The 19,979-nt window shown below is 36.0% G+C and overlaps 1 protein-coding gene across 30 annotated transcripts in view; it reads right to left on the bottom strand.

Annotated features, from left to right (window-relative positions):
• SCAF8 (SR-related CTD associated factor 8) overlaps positions 1-19,979 on the bottom strand; it is a 212,560-nt gene that overhangs the window by 132,619 nt on the left and 59,962 nt on the right. For 23 of the 30 annotated variants that reach the window (XR_014065145.1, XR_014065143.1, XR_014065144.1 and 20 more), the window contains 9 exons: positions 19,306-19,423; positions 12,745-12,876; positions 12,390-12,502; positions 10,846-11,039; positions 8,609-8,709; positions 6,160-6,273; positions 5,097-5,253; positions 3,077-3,210; positions 1,160-1,304 (listed from right to left, as the gene is read on the bottom strand). Coding sequence is in view for 14 of the 30 variants with exons in the window: in XM_081529217.1 (XP_081385343.1) it covers positions 1,160-1,304; positions 3,077-3,210; positions 5,097-5,253; positions 6,160-6,273; positions 8,609-8,709; positions 10,846-11,039; positions 12,390-12,502; positions 12,745-12,876; positions 19,306-19,423 (1,208 nt within the window). In the remaining 16 variants the exon portion in view is untranslated. Of the gene's footprint in view, positions 1-1,159; positions 1,305-3,072; positions 3,211-5,096; positions 5,254-6,159; positions 6,274-8,608; positions 8,710-10,845; positions 11,040-12,389; positions 12,503-12,744; positions 12,877-19,305; positions 19,424-19,979 lie in introns of all 30 variants that reach the window. The other 7 variants (XR_014065147.1, XR_014065154.1, XM_081529221.1 and 4 more) reach the window with 1 other exon arrangement.

The raw sequence follows: 19,979 nt of genomic DNA, 5'->3' as shown, positions 1-19,979 counted from the left end.
TTCATAATACACAAGTAATTCATGAAGTTCAAAAAAATAAAAACAATTTTGAAAAACATCTATCATTTGATCCCTTATTCTTCTAAACCTCCCATAATCTAATAATAAAAAGCTCTAAGCTCTCTATATCTCTTACATATAAGCAATTAATTATATTTAATTTATATGTGTTAAATAATCCATAGTTTTTACATAGAAACAATGATTTAAGGACCTTTTTGTTTACCAATAACTAATTGGGTCAAAAGAATTACTACAAATTCAATCAGCACTTTAAGATGTACTTTAATTTCTAATGTCAAACTGGAAATCTAATAATTTTTAGGATGGCTAATCTACGTATTATTAGATCCAGAGTGGCTCAGATGGTAAAGAATCTGCCTGCAATGCAGGAGACCTGGGTTCAATCTCTTGGTAGGGAAGATCCTCTGGAGAAGGGAAAGGCAACCCACTCCAGTATACTTGCCTGGTGAATTCCATGGACAGAGGAGCCTTGCAGGCTAGAATCCACGAGCTCGCAGAGTTGGACACGACTGAGCAACTAACACTTTCACTTTTTTCAATCTATATATATTTGATGCACACTTTCTGATAAATGGGTGACAACTATAGACAGAATGTGAAGTCGCTCAGTCATGTCCGACTCTTTGCGACCCCATGGACTGTAGCCTACCAGGCTTCTCTGTCCATGGGATTTTCCAGGCAAGAGTACTGGAGTGGGTTGCCATTTCCTTCTCCAGAGGATCTTCCCGACCCAGGGATCGAACCCAGGTCTCCCGCATTGCAAGTGGACGCTTTACCCTCTGAGCACAACTTCTATACAAAAAACTTCAACATAAATTTTGAATTATTTTAAAGTATTTCAATGATTTTAAAAGATTCATTTATTTTCTCTGTCAAATACTTCTTAAAAGTGTGGTCTGTGAACAACAAGCATCAGCTGGGAATTTGTTAGAAATGCAACTATCCTGCCCCACTTCAGTTCCGCTGATTCAGAAGGTGGCTGGACCCAGCAATCTGTGCTTCAACACACCCTACAGGTGATTTGGATGAAAGCTCTGGTTTGAGAATCACTGCTCTTATAGCATTTAAACTTGGAAAGGGAACAATTTAAATGACAGAATTCTAAACAGAGTTCAAATACAAGATGAATTCTTACCAGGTGGTGGTTGTGAAGGGTTAAAACTTGCTCGGAGAAAAGGAGGCGGAGGGATTGGACTGAAGCCGGGAGGAGGAACTGGCATTGACACAGGAAATGTTGGTGGTACTAAATTAACTGCAGGCACTGCTGGAGCTACTGGAATCTTGTGGGTAGAAAATAAAAAAGTCCATGGATCACGTTATCCATCTGCAACAATTACATCTTAGGACAACCAAAGGTAAATGATTTCTGTTTCACAGAAAGGTAATAAACATCATCACATTAAGTTGCTTTGTTTTATTTTTTTCCTTTCTGTATTATTACAAGTGAACCTACTTAAAGTAAAAGACAGTATTTTTCCACAGGGTGTATGTGGAGACTGTGAAATCTACCTTATATTCAGGTGACGCACAAATATGCACACCACCTTCAGCAGTGAATATCATGCTCAATTTTAAACTGCCATCTCCCACTGAGTTTGTAACACCTAACTATGTTATGCAAACTAATCACCATTAGGACGCACGTCACTCACTACCAGCTTTAAAATGGCTGCAATTTCTCATTAACTTGCTTTCTACTCCTAACCATAAATTCTTTTACTCATAATAGGTACAATAATTCCCAAATATTTATCTGCATTTTGGCATGACTGGCTGTACTTCTCTCCCGAAGAAAAGTGAAAGTCTCTCAGTCATGTCTGACAGTCCATGGAATTCTCCAGGCCAGAATACTGGAGTGGGTAGCCTTTCCCTCCTCCAGGGGATCATCCCAACCCAGGGATCGAACCCAGGTCTCCTGCATTGCAAGTGGATTCTTTACCAGCTGAGCCACCAGGGAAGCCCACCTCTCTCCTCAAGTTCACATTATATCAATGGTCTATTCAACACCTCAATTTTGTTGTCCAGAAAGACAGTTCAAACTTTCACATGCACAAAACTGAACTCCCTCGGTCCTTCCCAAAACCACACTTCCACAGTCTCTCATTCTCAGATAATGGTAACTCCATCTTTCCAATTTCTCAGACCAAAAACGTTGCCTTTGTTCTTTCTCACAACCCAAATCCAATTATGTGCACTGGTCATACATGACAATACACCTAGTTATCCGTCAGCTTCTTGTTGACTTCACTGCCATCAGTCTCGTCCGAGCCACCATCATCTCTCGTCTGAATTGCTGCAATTGTCTTTTAACTTGTCTCTGCTTTTATCGGTGCCCACTATTCCATGCTCAAAGCAGTTGCCAGCGCAATCCTTTAAAGCCAGATGGAGTCACTTCTTTCTTCAAAATAATGGCTCCCCCATCTGAGAGCGAAAACCAAAGTCCTCCAAGAAGTCTCACTTTCACTATGCTGCCTCTCACTCACTGTTCTTGCTCACCTGTTTTTCCTGGAACACACCCATAATGCCCCCAGCTGGCTGTTCCCTCTGCCTCCAAAGCTTTCCTGAGATAGCCACATGATTAACTGCCTCAGCAACTTTAAGTGGTGCTCAAATGTCATTCTCAATAAAGTCTACCCTATTTTAAATTTTAAAACTCCTACCTAGGCACTCCTGACATCATAGTCTTATACTACCTTCTCCCTTCCACAGTATCTTATAAACTTACTAATTTCTCAGTTTCTGTCTCTCGTATTGAGAACAAACGCTCCAGAAGGGCAGGGATTTATGCATGATTTTTCTTTCCCTGAGGTCTCCCCTATCCCAGGTGACTACAACAGTGAATGTCACAGAGCAGGCAATCAATAAATTTGTTCAGTAAATAAACATTTAAATATGAATTACACCTTACCTAAACGAAAATTTTCAAAATACTTATATTTAATGTTAATCTACTTTGGACAATTTCTCCCAAGTTTTATAAAATTAAAAAATGAGTAAAAACAGAAATGTAAAACAACACATTAAACAGTAAAAAAAAATACCCAGCACTAACCTGTAACATAGCAACAGGTGGAGGGAAAACCTCCGCCTGGGTAGTGACCACTGTCTCCTTTTCAACTGGAGGTGGGCTCTGAGTTGTCTGGACCGTCTCTTTAACAGGTTCTGAGCTTTTCACCGTTTCCCACTCTAAACAAAATATTTGAAATTGATTTCCTCTGAATGGATGCAATTTTTCATTTTCTATTACTATGTATACATTTACTCCAGGTCCGAATGGTCCTTCCTGTACCATGGCTCATCTTCCATAAGTGTCCACAACTCTAGGTGTTGTGGACACACTCTTATTTGGTTCTGCTGAGATAAATCTGATTAGGATACTAAGGAGTTCAAAACAACATGAAATGAGGCACAAATCAAAGATGCTAAAATACTCAGTCTAGAGCAAATACATAAAAGGGACATAAGAGACATATCTCAAAGGCTGCCTGATATAAGAGGAACCAACCTTATTCTATATTTTGTCACAAGGTACAAAGGGAGCCCAACAAGGAAAGCATTAACCCAATACAGAAACATCTTCCTGAAAATACAGAAAAATGCAAAAGCAGAACAAAGAAGCTCCAACGGGTCCTCTAAAGATTCTTCATCTCCCTTAGAGGACACCCATCAAAGTCACCAAAATGACTAGTAAGACTTCACATGACCTTGCCGCTCTGTGCCTTTCTGACTTCATCTTCTACTACTCACTTCTCACTATACTCAAGCCATTCTGCTCTTGTGACCATTTAATAGACTTTGCATTTGCTGTTCTCTCTGTACGAACCACTCTTGCCCAGAAAGCTGCACATCTCACCCCTCAGAAAATCACCTGCTCCACTGGACCCTCTTCAACCACTTAAAACTGCGAAAGCACCACAACCATGCTGCCTATCCCCCTGCCCTGTTTTTTCTTAGGGCTTACCAACAGCAAAATATTATTAAGTTTATTTACTTTGTTTATTATCCATTTTCTCCCCCACTAGAACATGGGTTGGCAAACACTTCTTACTGTAAGTATTCTAGACAGTGCAGGCCATGTGTTCTCCATTACAATGACTCAACTGTTGTTGAATTTTAAAAGTCATATACAATAGGTAAACACAACTGACCATGGCTGTGTTTCAATAAAACTTCACTTACAGAACAGGCGGCCAGTAAGGTCTGGCCCGTGGACTGCTGTCCACCCCTGTCCTGCAGTGTGCACTCTGAGAGGAAGGATTTCTGTCCATCTCACTGCTAGAATCACAGTGCCTAAAATTATGCCTGGCACACAGCAGGAACTGAAATATGCTTTGAATGAATAAATGTTCTGGAAGAACAGCCATCCAAGTGAGAGAGAGAAGGAAATGGCAAGAATACAACAACTGAAAAAAAAGTGTTTGAAAACATGTGCGCTGGCCAGAGAACAAAAACACTACTCTGAAAATTAAGCTAACTTTAGTAAAAGAGCTAAGATGTCAAGAAATGAGGTATATCATGTTTCAATTCTTTCCCAAGTATCCATTATCCTGTGAATTTTTAAAAATAAAAAGACAAATTTTTAAAAAGAGCAGGTCAGATTATCACTTGGTTAGAAGCTTTCTAGAGCTCCATGAATCTGAACTACAGCTCTCTAAAGCAAGATTGTATTCCTGCCATTCTCAACACAGATACTAATCAAAATATTATAATCGAGGAAGTTTTTTTAAAGAAACACCATCCTAAAGTCCCAGTTCTCATTTAAATTCAAGTAAATAAAACAGCCTAAAGATGCCTCCATATTCACAACTCTCTCAAAGACTGAAGCTTTATAAAAAGGCATATATAAGAAATGCTACATTTAGAGTTTTAGAACACTACACTCTGACACTTATGAATAGATTCCAGTAAGTATATACATTGAACATGGTAATGGTTCATTTTTTTCCCCTCTTCTCTGCAAGGGGGAAAAAATCCAGGAAATAGCACAATTCACTCCATCACGCAAAATGCTTAGCAGTTACAACCCTTTCAGCATACTTTTTAAACAATAAAACTCCCCATAGGGTTCTTACCAGTATTTACAGTTTCCTGATCAATCATGCCTCCTTCTGCAAAACCTTCCAAGTCATCCACTTTAACTTTTTCCCACGGTATATACGTAACTCCAAGATCCACATCCCAGAACTGTTTGTATTCTGTTTTTACACCTTTGTTTAAAGCCCAAGCAATCTATAAGAGAAGAAAAAACAAAGTTCATTTATACTGTTAAAAAAAAAAAAAAAGGTAAAACATACAAAATTATAAGCTAACAATGTAAATACAAATAAAATTAGTTTCAAAAATCAGCTGGACAAAAATCACTGCTGGAATAAAAATAATCAAGGAATTTTCTTCCATGTATTTTCTGATTTTGTTTGTAAAATGAAACCTGCATTAGACAGTGATGGTGTCTGTAATATGGGGTTTATTTCTACTTCTTAGCATGATCTTAAAACAATACATTCCTAAAAATAATCCAAATCTACTTTTCACCATAAAAACCTCAACTTACTTAGACATAATTATTTAGATAAAATCTTATAATTAAGCAATTAGATACTTAGATAATTAGCTAAACAAAATCTTGGTAATCCATGAAAGAAGAGGCCAGTGACACTTCAGCTTACATAGGGAAACTCTCTGCCATAAAATGACACAGCATGTGCATATTAACTCCTTTGAAAGTAATTTTAAATTTATTAATTAGTTACAGAAATTGATACCATAAATTATCTTCAAAATAGCAGAAATAAAATGTAAATTACAAGATGTTAAAAAGGAGACATCAATAGTATAATTATGGGGTAGGATTAGGAAGCACTGGGAAGAAATGAATGAAAAACAAGCTTGATAAAGTTCTGCTCATAACATGGTGTCCTGGTTGACTAAAGAGTACTGTGCTGGTGTGATTTCAAAGAACTGCTCGAATAAGGTTTTGTTTGGTTATTATTTAACCTAGAGCTAATTCTATATTTTAATAATACTGAAATAATAAATTTCTGTCAAGGTTTACCCATAACGCTAAAAAAGGATTCAATACAGGAAACAGAATTCTAACGATCCAATAAAACAAGAGCATGTGTCCCCCAATCTCACCTTAATGACCTTGGATCCAATTTTATATGACCCGGAACTAAGTTTCTGAAGAGCTCGAAATGCATCTTGTCGATGAACCATGCAGACGTAAGCACAGCCTCTAGGAGGAATCATCTGTTAAAAAATTTTTTTTCTTTAGAAACAGTATAAGGAGGGCAAGTCATTTCTGGCATTTTATGGTTTTAATAGAACAGAACATTGATTACTGATAATACTGAATCATTTTCCCCCTTTCTTCCTCCCGCTGTTTATTGGTATAATTCATACACAATTACTTAAAAAAGTTCAGAAGCCAGCTGGGACTCATTCTAAGCCTGATATACGTGAAATCTTGACTATCACATGTCAATCAAAGTTTCACTACACAATGATGAACTATTAAACCAAAATAATGTGTAAAGACATGTATATAATACCACCAGATAAACGGAAAGTAATACTGGATGGCCAACATATTTGAAGCATGTAATTTATTTACAATAGTATTTTTAATATTCCAAATGTTATGTTGGCTATTATGAGAAGGATTTTTGTTTGGGGGAAGTATATTATCCCTAATATAAAGTCCACAATCGACAACAAATAATAAAATGAAAGCTTTTCAATTTTATAAAACTTAACCTTGCCCAGCTACTTCCAGACAAAGGTTTTAATATGAATAGAAGATAGCCTCAGCATAAGGATCTCAACTTTTGTAGCATTTAACTACTCTATAAACTACTGAATCATAAAATTATCTTCAATGTATTAATTCAGAAAAATACATGGAGTATTTCACTTTCTGAAGAACTTACAAGGTCTTCTACCACTTTATTAGTAGTCATTACATAAGCTCTAGCTGTGAAAAGAACCTTTTTCTCAGTCTTGCTAATATTTCAAGCTATCAACTCTTAATTCCAAACTTCTCAAAAGAGAAGCTTATCTAACCCCTTACATATTTCTTCATCTTTCACAGTGTAGATCCAACACCTCACCAATCCACCAAAAATACTTTCTTCAAGCTAATGACCTACTAAATTCTAAATCTAATGGACCTTCTCAGTCTTCAAATTCCCCCAAAACTAACTGAAAGGTTTAAGTCTTCCATCAATTTTTCAAACCCTGGATTTTATCACTAGCCATGTAGTACACTTCACAAAATAACTTAATGCCTATTACTTGCAAATAATACACTATTATAAGGTACGACAGAAGAACAGGGAGACAAACTGATGTCCAAATGACTGTGGTACAGGAAAGACTAGACATGTCATATGCAACGTGAACTACAAAATGCTACATGGATTCGGGATCTGTTCGGAGCAATGATTCCTAGTTTTGCATCAAAGTGTAATTATGGCACTTTGATAAGAATCTAAAGATACTGATCATGGGCATCCATGTTTTTTCAAATGTCAGCCCATGTCTAATATGCAGCTAGAGCTGAGAACCATTAATTTAAACATAGTGGAAAATCAGAAAAAAATTTGAGAGTTTACATGATCACAAATTCTGAAAGATTACTTAAATTCTGACAGGTGAAATTTAAAAAAACAAAAAGAGAAGCCTTCAACACTTTTGTGGTATAAAAAGAGGAATCTGAAATACCTAAGTTGAAACACTCAACCAATTATCTATTATTTATTAACTAATCAGTTATTTACTACCCATGTAACTCAGTCAAATCATTTAGGTTCCTCCCTGGTAAAATAATAATATATGAATTACTTATTAACCAGCTTCCTGTGAGGCTCCAATGAGGTCACACACCATTGAAAGTAAAATACAAAATGGTCAAATTCAATTTAAATAAACACTGCAGTTATTAATACCAAAAGTCAAATTTGGCCATATAAGGAATGTTGAGACTATAAGGGCTCTAAGACTAGAAAGGAAAAACCAGTCAATTTCCTGGTAAATAATGATGAAAAATGTCCAAAAGACATTAAAGTATAGTAACAGTGAATAAAATCAGGGTTAAAGTCTCTTCAAACAAATGACTACAAAACATTTAATGGCTTAGTTTTATTAGCTCCAAGGAGAAACATTAGCCCTTAAGGAAGAAGAAAATATTCAAAGAAGGGGACTGGGTGCACAGAAAGAATCACACTGAGGAGTGAGGGAAACGCGCTCAGGTGTAAATAATGACAATTCTAACTCAGTTTCTCTATTTTCATTAAAAAAGGGAAAAAAAGAATTAAACCAGATCATACATACGGTTCCTGCTAACTCATTTGATGTTCTTAGGAATCAAGTACTACCACACTGCAGTAAGGCTCCTAAGAATATTTTGTAAGAATTCCATTAAAAAAAGAAAAATTAATTAAGGAGATAGCAGGAGAATAAACACAGAAACATCAGAGTCAAATAATCCTCATAAAAATGTGATTAAGGGCAGAAACAAAGTGACTGAAAACTCCCTATATTTTTTCCAAACCTTACACTATCATATTTAAGAACTGATACTTACATTAATGGATTCAATCTGTCCAAACTCTTCAAACAGGTTGGTTAAATCTTGCTGTGTTGCCTTCTTGTCCACCTGACCAACCCACAGAGTGGTACTGCATACTGCCAAGACACAGAGACAAAATGACCTAAATCACATAGATAAGTTACTTCTTTCAAGTAGCTAAGGAAAAGCACTAGTAACAGTAACAAATTAAAATTTAAGATAGCATATTTTAAATACTTGTTAACTGATATTTTTATTTGTTATGTTTAAAATCAACTAAAATGCCAGGTACCCATTCACATCTATGCCAAGACAACATCTTGCATTATTATCACATATTCTCAAGCTTGACAGCACACACTGGTGGATATCTGAGATGCACTCTAAAAGATAATGCAAGACAAGTGGTACAGAAGACTGGGAATTGGGGTAGTTTAAAAATTCTGTAGGTGATTCTAATGTGCAACAAAGTTTCAAAATCACTTTTCACTGCAATCTATTTGTGAACCTTTTAAGTATCTTTCTGTGCTGGAATGAACAGTTAAATCTGAAAACAGTTTCTTACTCTTAAGAAAAGAATAGTTAGATAAAAAAAAAAAATACAAAAAGGAAAAGGCTGATTCAGAACTCAACTTGTTACCATGAAAGACCCAGGGATACTAAAGAGCTGGAAGCCACTTCCCTTTAACAAAGAACTGCTACACATGAGACACATCTGGCCTATTTTTGGCTGCACTGTTCATGCCTTCATAAACATCTCCTTCTCCTGAAAACGTTTACTTTAAAAATACTTACAGCTGATATATTTGCAGAGTTTTATTATATTTGGATTTGTGTCAATGTTATTTAAAAAAAATGTCTCCAGCTTTTGGGTTACTGTTTTACTTTAAAGCTAATTCAAACCCATATTAAAATATGACCATTGCAAGATATCTACCAAATGTGGCTTTCAATCAGGTCTCTACTCTGGCTGGTCAGAACGTGAATGTCTTCCAGACCTATGAGAGCTTTGGGAATCACACAGTTAATAGATCCCTGGAGATTGTTCTCTCCCTGCTGTTTGTTCTGGGTCTCATGCAGCTCACCTGTCCATTCAACCAAAGTCTCAAAGGGCAATGTATTCCTTTTCTTTTGCTACTATAACAAAACACCACAAAATTAGTACCTTAAAACACAAGAAGGTAATCTTCTATACCTCTGGTGTTCTAAAATCAGTCAACAAGTTGCCCTCCTTCTGGAGGGCCTAAAGAGCAAATCTGTTTCCTACCTTTGCTGGCTAGCTTCTACAAGTTACCTGCATTCCTCAGCTCATGATCCCAATCCCCATGTTTGAATCAGGGTTAGGAGCACCAACATTATTAATCATTTACTACTGGTTCTCATAATCAGGTAAGATTCTAGAAAGACAGCCAAGGCTGGTTCAGATTGCTAGAATGTAGTAAGAAGATGCTGTCACCTTTAATTACATGCCCGGGTTTCCAGGATGCTTCAGCAGCGTAAGCTGTACCAGCTACCCATCTATCTCCATGGCAGAAAGAATTTATTTGGAGATCTCCAGAAATTAGATAACCTGATCAGTGTTCAGCTCTTGGCAAAGAATGACAATTTGCCCCATTTTATGTACTTCACCCATCAGCAACCTGTTCGTTCACCCTAAAAGTCATAAACCCACTAAGAATCGTTTAGGCAGAATCCCACACTAAGTACGACTTATTTTCCTGTACTTCACATGCCTGTCAAGTCAATTCTCATGGAGGTTTCTCCCAAAACAAACTCCCACTACTACCAAATTTGGTCTAATCATACATTATAGATTAACTATAAAGGAGGGAAAGTTTTTACAACAGAAATCCCTCTTTCAGTACTGATCAAGTTTATAATTAGCTTTAAATTGGCATGCTTCCCATATTATTATTCCTGTAGACCTGGTGTTCAAAATTGGTTAGGACACTACACATGGAAATCATGGCGTCAATGAAATATTGTAGATACAAGGCCTATTCTACTTTGTAAATCATTTGTCAAGTCATATTTTTTAAGTAGTATCAAAAAAAAAATCAACTCTCATTGACTTTAATATTTGAGTAGAAAACTATTACTTTTCTTTCTTCTCTATCACATTACAAAAACCAAACCAGTTTTCAACTTCTCAGTCTGAAAAATCAGGTTGAGAGATTGTGTATTAATATTAACAGCAGGTAACTATTTTCTCAATGTTACTGAAACCAAAGCTTATAAAGTACATCACTTACCACTTAATGTTTTAGATCTAATTGGAGGTAATCCCTTCTTCTGTCGTTCTTTCTCCCTTTCTCTAGCTCTCCTTTCACTTGAGTATGAACGTGATGATTTCCTTTTTCTTTCTCTAGAGCGGGAGCGTGATCGCTTTCTGTGCTTACGCTTTCGAGAACCAGATCGCGACCTAGACCTTCGTTTTCTTGGTGATCTACAAAAAAAAAATCCCTTATTTTACTAATGACAATGTTAAAGTATCAAACATGCACTTCATCAAATCTCTAAACTGCTATACTGCTTAGGTCTACATCAGACACAGATGTTTGTCTGCAATGATTCTTACTGAGTCTGGGTGATACAAGGAAGAAGAGAAAGAGTCTAGTGAGGGTCTCACTTTCTCTTAGTGTCTAATTTACAAACGGGTCAAACAGGGATGAAAGATGGAAGAAAACAGATTCTTTAGGTGACAAAGAAGTTACATTCTTAAAATTAGGAAACTGTTTACAACAGTAGACCACTAAACAATTCTGTTTATAGGTTTTCACCTTCTAAAATCTCATGGTACTTGACTTTACAATATAATGTGATACTGAAATAGTGTTTTTTTCCTATTAATCATATGCCATTCAACTCTGTTCAAAACACTACTGTGTTGCAAAGACAAAGAATGTGCTAAGACAAAGACCTTTTCAGGACTACTAATTCACTGGAGAGAAGTCAGTTTAGAGAAAGATGAACTGACCCGCTCTCACTTGCAAGGAAATTCTTGAAACTAAATTCCTGAAACTTCCAAGTAAATACAAGGAAGTTCTTGAAACACACAAGAAGTGACTGAAAAAGCCATCAAAGATACTGTCCCTCTTCCAGCATTTACTGTTCAGACTTCCTGGGGCGTGCCGAAAACACAGCATAAAAATGTTACAGATTAATGACTTTAAGTTTTAAGACAGTTTATACCAAAGACAACATATATTTAAGACAGTTCAAAACAAAAACAAGAAAATTTGCCAGGTTAAGAATAATGTACCTTAACTCAAATCTGATTGAGCATGTACATTAATGAGCCTTAACATGCCTAAGCCCACAGAGAAAACCATTTCTAGGATATGTTTTTGGAGAGTCTGATATGCTTACTGTTAATAAAAACAATTTTTATAGTTTGATTTTCATAATCATTTTTGGTATTAAGAGATGAAATGGAATGTTAGAAAAAACAATGGAATTTCTAATACTATTCCTCTATTGTGTGATTTAACTGTTGTTCAGGGGCAATTATGTCCTAAGCTGACTATCATCGTAATATTATTAACTGCAACCACATACAACCCCAAATCCAAGTCTCACGATATTGCTGTGACTCATGTAAATAACTCAAATAAAAAGCCACAGACATTTCCAACTAAAAACAAAACAAATATGTTCTGTTTTTGAAGTTCTGAGTTACTTTCTCCTGAGACAATATGTTACTCTCAAATATTTTCTTTTACCTTGATGCAAAGAAACAATGGATGCAAAAAAAAAAAAGTTTGCACACAGCTATTTTTAAATAGTACTGCAGAACCTTGAACGAGATCGGGAGTGTGTTCTTGATCTTGAACGAACAGCCACTTTCTTTGCTTCCTGTTCAAAGATCTCCTCTTCCACCACATCTTGCACTTCATCTATATCCATATCCTTGAAAGTCAGAGGAACACAAACAAACAAAATGCCTGGTTGAGATTCAGTGTTTACTGATTATTTCTGCATTCCAAAACATTCACCATATAAAACAGTTACAATGCACAGCTTAACGTGGAGGAAAAAACATTCAGGTTTACATTATTTTACATAAAATAAAAAGTATTACCACATTTTAAGATTTTTTTCCTGAAATCAATTTTAGAACTTTATGACCCCGGAAAACAATTACTTTTTACCTGTTGCTGAATATCTATGGAATCATCCAAATTTGCTTCAGGTTCAAGGAAATGCTGTTGACTGCTCCCTTGTGACGGTGATGCAGAATGCTCTGACCCAAATGTTCCTTCTTGACTGTCTTGAGGAGTTGCCTGTTGAGAATGTACATAAACACACAAGCATTGGGAAATAATGAATAATATTACAAATGAAAATTTAAACATGCAAACATCACAATCAAATTTTTAAAAAGAAACCCAATACCAAAAGAATCCTGTTACATCTTTAATGTTCAATCTAAAATGGCTCTTTTGTATAAATCCAAGTTTACTTGAAAGCACAGAATACCTCCATAAAGGAGGATACTGTTAACACTAGAAGAGACTGGTAAGATTAAGAAAGTCTCCAAACAAAATTTTTCATTGTGGAAAAGATAAACTATAAAGGGACTGTATCATGAGTGATATATAAAGAACTAAGTCACCCACTATATATACACAAGCAAAAGCAAAGCTCAAACCTGAATATCAAAATCACTGATCCAGTAAAATCAGTTTAGAACTTGGGTCTTTTTCAACCTCCACCTCTAGGAATTCACAAAACAATATTAGGAAGTACTCAGATATGTAAAACATTTCAGAAAGACTAAACAAAAGTTAGGCAATGAAGCCTAACTACAGGAAAAAAACAAATTTAAACCTCCCCCCAAACCTGGGACTACAATTACAGCAACTTGATACAGGGACTCTGCTTATATGATGCTAATCAGTGTGACCTTGCTTACCAATTGCATAATACTATGATGTTAACTAAAACTGAGAAACTGATTATTATGAAAAAAATGACTCGCTAATTAAACATCCTAAAACATGATCTCACAGGTGCTAAAGATGAATAAAGAGAGTCCCTGGTGGTATACAAGTTGGTAACTACTGAATATCATAATAATTAACAGAAAAGAGTAACTCAAAACTACTGTTCCCTTGCTACAAATCTATGACTAAGAACAAAGCTACTCTCGCTGTGAATTTGTCTCTGTGTGTAAAAGGTATACAGTACAGTGATTATAGAGAATACTGTATTATAAATTTCAAAGTTGCTAAGAGACTAAATCTTAATTGTTCTCATCACAAAAAAGAAGTAATTATTTGACATGACAGAGGTGTTAGCTAACAATAGAGGTAATCGTATCTCAATATATAATCATACCAAGTCAATATGTTGTACACCTTAAACTCACACAATGTTATATGTCAATTATATCTCAATAAAAAAAAAATTTAAATAACTCTTACTCTAATGACATTTAAACTGAAAGAAAAGAAAACAGTAGAAAAACTGAGTCAAAAAAGCATAAAAGAACCATTCCAATGTACTAATTTATGAAGGAACAAGCTCCCCAAAGACAAGTAACATTTTCAAGGTTTAGAAATTTAAAAACTTGTTAATTAAATCCCTGCTTTATTCCACATGATTGACCAAAAGTTGGTAAATAAGTATACTTTTGAGAACAAATCAAAGTGTGTTTTAAGTACAGTCCCAACTAATGCCTTCAAAGTGGTACAATAAAAATAAAATTCTTAACAACACAGCAAGATAATATTCCATTTTATCCCGAGCCTTACTGTTTGGCCCTAATTCAGTACTGCTACATCCTTCACATCTTGTATTTCTTAGCTCACCACTCACCTGGAGCATCCCATCTACCATCTACCCCACCTCTGTAACAGTCTGCTTGGTGCAGAAGGCAATGGCAACCCACCCCAGCACTCTTGCCTGGAAAATCCCATGGATGGAGGAGCCTGGTAGGCTGCAGTTCATGGGGTCGCGAAGAGTCGGACATAACTGAGCGACTTCACTTTCACTTTTCACTTTCATGCATGGGAGAAGGAAATGGCAACCCACTCCAGTGTTCTTGCCTGGAGAATCCCAGGGACGGGGGAGCCTGGTGGGCTGCTGTCTATGGGGTCGCACAGAGTCAGACACGACTGAAGCAACTTAGCAGCAGCAGCAGTCTGCTTGGTATAACCAGCAGAATCCACTGCAACCAATGTTAGATTCTGAGGTTCTTTTTGAGGAGTTTTACCTATTTGAAAAGGCTGTGGTTCATGATTCTTTATTTTTTCTTTGAGATCTTATGAAGAACAAAGAGAAAATTTACTTTTAAAATTCAACTACAGGGCTTCCCAGGTGGTTCAGTGGTAAGAATCCACCTGCCAGTGCAGGAGACACAGGTTGGATCCCTGATCTAGGAAGAGTCCACATGCCACAGATACTAAGCCCGTGTGCCACACTATTTAGCCTGTGTTCTAGAGCCCGGGGAGTTGCAACTTCTGAGCCCATGTGCTGCAACTACTGAAGCTCGGCATGTCCTAGAGCCTGTGCTCCACAACAAGGGAAGCTGCTGCAATGAGAAGCTAGCTCATCCCAACTAGAGAAAAGTCCAAGCAGCAATGAAAACCCAGGACAGCCAAAAAATAGAACTGTATTTAAAAATTATGATAAAATTCAACTACAATTTATTTTATGATCTTGCAATTAGCGTTAGGTAGCCTGGACCCTTACCTACATCTTAAGGTCTAAGCTATGTTATGGGAACGTAGAGGTGTTTTTCTCCTATATATTGAAACATTTTGCTATTTCATCATCCTAAGAATTATTCCACTATTACTCATCAATTATTCCTAACTGTGAAAAAAAAACTAAAATAATAATTTAAAAAGTAGGGAATTATTGAGAAGGGTGATTCAACCATGAAATAAACCTTTCTTCAGTTTTACTGCATCACCAAAAGTATTGCATTATATTTCAAGAAGGTATAAATAAGAACTGATAACAGAAAAAGCAAAAAAAAAAAAAAAAAAACCCATTTAGTTCTGCCTCACTGACTATACTAAAGCTTTTGACTATGTAGATCACAACAAATTGTGGAAAATTCTTAGAGAGATGGGAATACCAGACCACTTTACCTGTCTCCCAGGAAACCTGTATGCAGGTCAAAAAGCAACAGCTTAGAACCAGACGTGGAACACGGAACTGGTACAAAATTGAAAAAGGAGTACATCAAGGCAGTACATTGTCACTCTGCTTATTTAACTTATATGCAGAGTACATCATGCGAAATGCTGGATGAAGCACAAGCTGGAATCAAGATTTCTAGGAGAAATATCAATAACCTCAGATATGCAGATGATACCACCCTTATGACAGAAAGTGAAGAGGAGCTGAAGAGGTTCTTGATGAGGGTAAAAGAACAGAGTGAAAAAGCTGGCTTAAAATTCAACATTCAAAAAAACTAAGATCATAATATCTGGTCCCATCACTTTATGGCAAATAGATGGGAGAAAAAGTAGAAACAGTGACAGATTTTTACTTTCCAGGGCTCCAAAATCACTGCAGATGGTGACTGTAGCCACGAAATTCAGACACTTGCTCCCTGGAGGAAAAACTATGACAAACCTAGACAGCATATTAAAGAACAGACACATCACTTGGCTGACAAAGGTCCATCTAGTCAAAGCTATGGTTTTTCCAGTAGTCATGTATGGATGTAAAGAAAGCAGAGAGCCGAAGAATTGATGCTTTCAAACTGTGGTGCTGCAGAAGATTCTTGAAAGTCCCTTGGATAGTAAATCCTAAAGGAAATCAACCCTGAATATTCACTGGAAGGATTGATGCTGAAGCTGAGGCTCCAATACTCTGGCCACCTGATGTGAAGAGTCAACTCATTGGAAAAGACCCTGATGCTGGGAAAGACTGAGAGCAAGAGGAGAAGCCAGTGACAGAGGATGAGATGGTTGGATGATATCACTGACTCAACTGACATGGATCTGAGCCAACTCCGGGAGACAGTGAAGGACAGGGAAGCCTGGCGTGCTGCAGACCATGGGGTCGCAAAGTGTTGGACAAGACTTAAGGACCAAATAACAATAAAAAACTACTGAAGCAAAGTAAGTTACATATTGCTGCTATCCCACTGATAGCTCTTTATTATTAAGTGGCTGAATCTTCTATAATCTTTTTATTTCTAACACTCTGTTTAAAGTTCTTTTATTAGTCTTATCACTTTCATCATGAGCATTTTGTTCTGAGTTATCTCTGACATCTTTTGGATATCTGATAAAACAATTATCAAAACCACAACTCCAACTACTCAAGACAACAGAAATCATTCCTTTTATCACATGATTGTTAGTGCCTCATGATTCAACTATTTTCAGAAAGTTCTCCCATTTTCCACCAGCTTTCCATCATTAGACAAAAGACCTCAAACCCTTACCCAAGTGTGGTCAGGGCTGCAAGAAATAGAGCGGCACTATCAATCCTAATTCTACTCTTTAAGACTCTATGGTAACTTTTAGGTAGCCACACTGAGCTTAGCAGTAAACAGTAATGCTTAATTTTTCTGCATATTCCACCCCATCTTAAATAAAAACATATTTAAATAAAAACACTCCATCTTAAAAACATAACTGGTTTGGTTGAGCCAATTACACAACCGATTGAATTTAATTGTTACTCTGTTGATATTTACACTTCAATTTTAAATTTGTGATAGGTTTTAAACACTATTCACCTTACACCTAAGAAAAGTTGCTTTTTTTCATCACTGACATTTTTGAACAAGGAAGCTTTTAAGAACATCTGCTCCTTTCAAAGAGATCCTATTACTATACCTTCTAAAATTGTGGAGATGAGGTATAAAGCAATCAACTAAGACCAGAATTCTTTTTTTCTTTTTCTGCTAAACTTTCATTTTATTGCTTCTGCTAAAACTTCTGAAATGAAATTAGAACTAAAGAAATTCAAAAGTGTCACATTTACAGGTGAGTAAATCTGCTTAGATAAACTTCCATTACTAATACCTCTTGGCTCTGTAACAGCTCTGAAGTTTCTTATATCACTGACAATCTGTTTCCTCTCCTTGAGTCACAACTTGTGTTTTTAAGTAATATTCAAATGTTTTTTATTCTTCTTTGTCCTCAAGTTCCTAAATTCTCAAGCAGATATATTTTATTTTCCTGACATAAAATAATCCACCTACTTCAATCAGAATTATTTCTTTAAAACAAGGTATGGAATTTCATTCTCATGATTCCAGGTACAAGTTCCAACACACAAATATCAACAAAATCCATTACCATTTGCATTGAAAGGACAATGTCAGACCCTAACAGTGTCTAAGGTTTCCTACTGAGTCTAAAGTAATCTTCCCTCTTTCATATTCCCATAGTCCTTCACTTATACCTCTATTATAAAAACCAGGATTCTGCCTTGTAACCATACAGATATACATACTCTACTAGAGAAGAGCTTACTTGAAGCCAGATGCTTCTCTGTTGTTCTCTGAATGTATCATCAGTCTAACAATGCTCATACTTTAAAAACATTTGTGGTATTGTATTAAATTCATTAGCGCCAAAAAATAAATTAATTAATTAAAAAATAAAAAAATAAAAATAAATAAATAAATAAATTCATTAGCGCCATAAAGATTTGATTAGAAGTATGAGATTCCCAGAAACTCATAATGTGAACAGTTTTACATCCATAACTATTTCTCATATAGAGCAAAATCAGGCTTTGCAATGGATTTAACCTTAGCTTCACAACAATTTGACATATTTTATCCATTCTAAGGAACAACTTTACATTTCATCATGCCTGAAATTTAGAAAAGTCTTAAAACTACATGGAATGTTACATGTAATTTGTGTGTGTGTGTTCATTCGCTCAGTTCTGTTTGACTCTTTGCAACCCCATGGACTGTAGCCTGCCAGGCTTCTCTGTCCACGGCATTTTCCAGGCAAGAATTCTGGAGCAGTGAATCTTCCTGACTCAAAGATTGATCCTCCATTTCTCGTGTCTCCTGCGTTGGCAGGTGGACTCTACCACTGTGCAACCTGGGAAGCCTACATACACTTTACAAGTATTTAAAAATTCTTGGGTATATGTAAAATAATGGTGAGTCTTAAGATGGATGGTATTTCATACTATCAGTGTCCTTTAATAATGGATGCTTCATTTCACTAAGCTTCAATTTCCTAAAGTGTAAATGAGACTCAAAATACCTATACCTCAGCATATAAAAGATGTGGTCAAAGAGACTATACCTTTTTAAAGAAAAGGATCAAATGAAAGATAAAAATGAGCTGTAAAAAAACTATCTGATAAGCATTAACTGTAATCATGCCTAATAAAGCTCTTGCCACACACCAACAGTTTAATTAAGTATAACAACCTACTTCGTCATCATCATCAACAACAACAGCAAAATCACCATGATCTTGCTTGACAGGGAACTGACAGGAAAGAAAAGTTTCACACTGTAATACTGAAACACCATGTCTTCTGTCCTCTAATGCCTTCCAGTATACTGAAAGTAATTTCTATAATTTCTCAACAGATATATAAGCTGCCAGAATACTTTTCGAGATTACCAAAGAACAGAACAAACAAAAAGGAGCTGTAAAGGTCCTGAAAAGACTCATCTTCCTAGTAATAACCAGCTGAAGAAAAATCACCAAGTGACAGACTGTAGACAGCAGTAACAACAAAGACCACAAGATGGGGTTATAAACCTTTTGAGGCTGTTGCTGTTCCAGGAGTTGCTGTCTGAGATGTTCAAGATTTTGCTGCTGCAGTTGTTCTGCTATCTGATGAAAGATGGAATTGTTCACAGATTCCGAAACATGAGAACTACAAAGAAAGACAAGTGTAAATATACTTTAAAATCCAATAAAGATAATACGAAAGTAACAGAATATTCAAAAAGAACACCCCAAAATGCCAACAAATAGAACATACTCTACTACAGTGTTTACTTTTGAAATATTAATACAGAAAATAGAATAACTCAGAACATTAATATGTTGAAACAGAAATATACTCAATAGTTTCAATAGATGGATTACATGTCAGAGATACTCTGATGAAGATCTGCTATTACTGTCTATAAATTAGTACTTTTTTTCATTAGAGCATTTTAAGAAAATCTTAATGAAACACTTACAAAGCATGAGACAATGGGGAAAATGTTCCATCTATCAGTATATGTGTAATCTACAATCATAACTGATCATACAATTAAAAAAACTAATCTGCTTTTCACATTATTAGGCATGTTAACAGAAAGAGTGTTTAGGTAAGAGGAAATAATAATTTAACTATACTCTGGGAAATTCACACATGGAATACACCTGGAATTCTGGGTGCCACGAGGTAAGACATGAACAAAAAAGAAGGCACCCCAAAA

The sequence above is a fragment of the Giraffa tippelskirchi genome, chromosome 9 (assembly GCF_054371585.1).
Source record: "Giraffa tippelskirchi isolate mGirTip1 chromosome 9, T2T-mGirTip1v1.2.pri, whole genome shotgun sequence".
NCBI lineage: Eukaryota > Metazoa > Chordata > Mammalia > Artiodactyla > Giraffidae > Giraffa > Giraffa tippelskirchi.
This window is presented reverse-complemented; position numbering and strand designations above follow the sequence as displayed.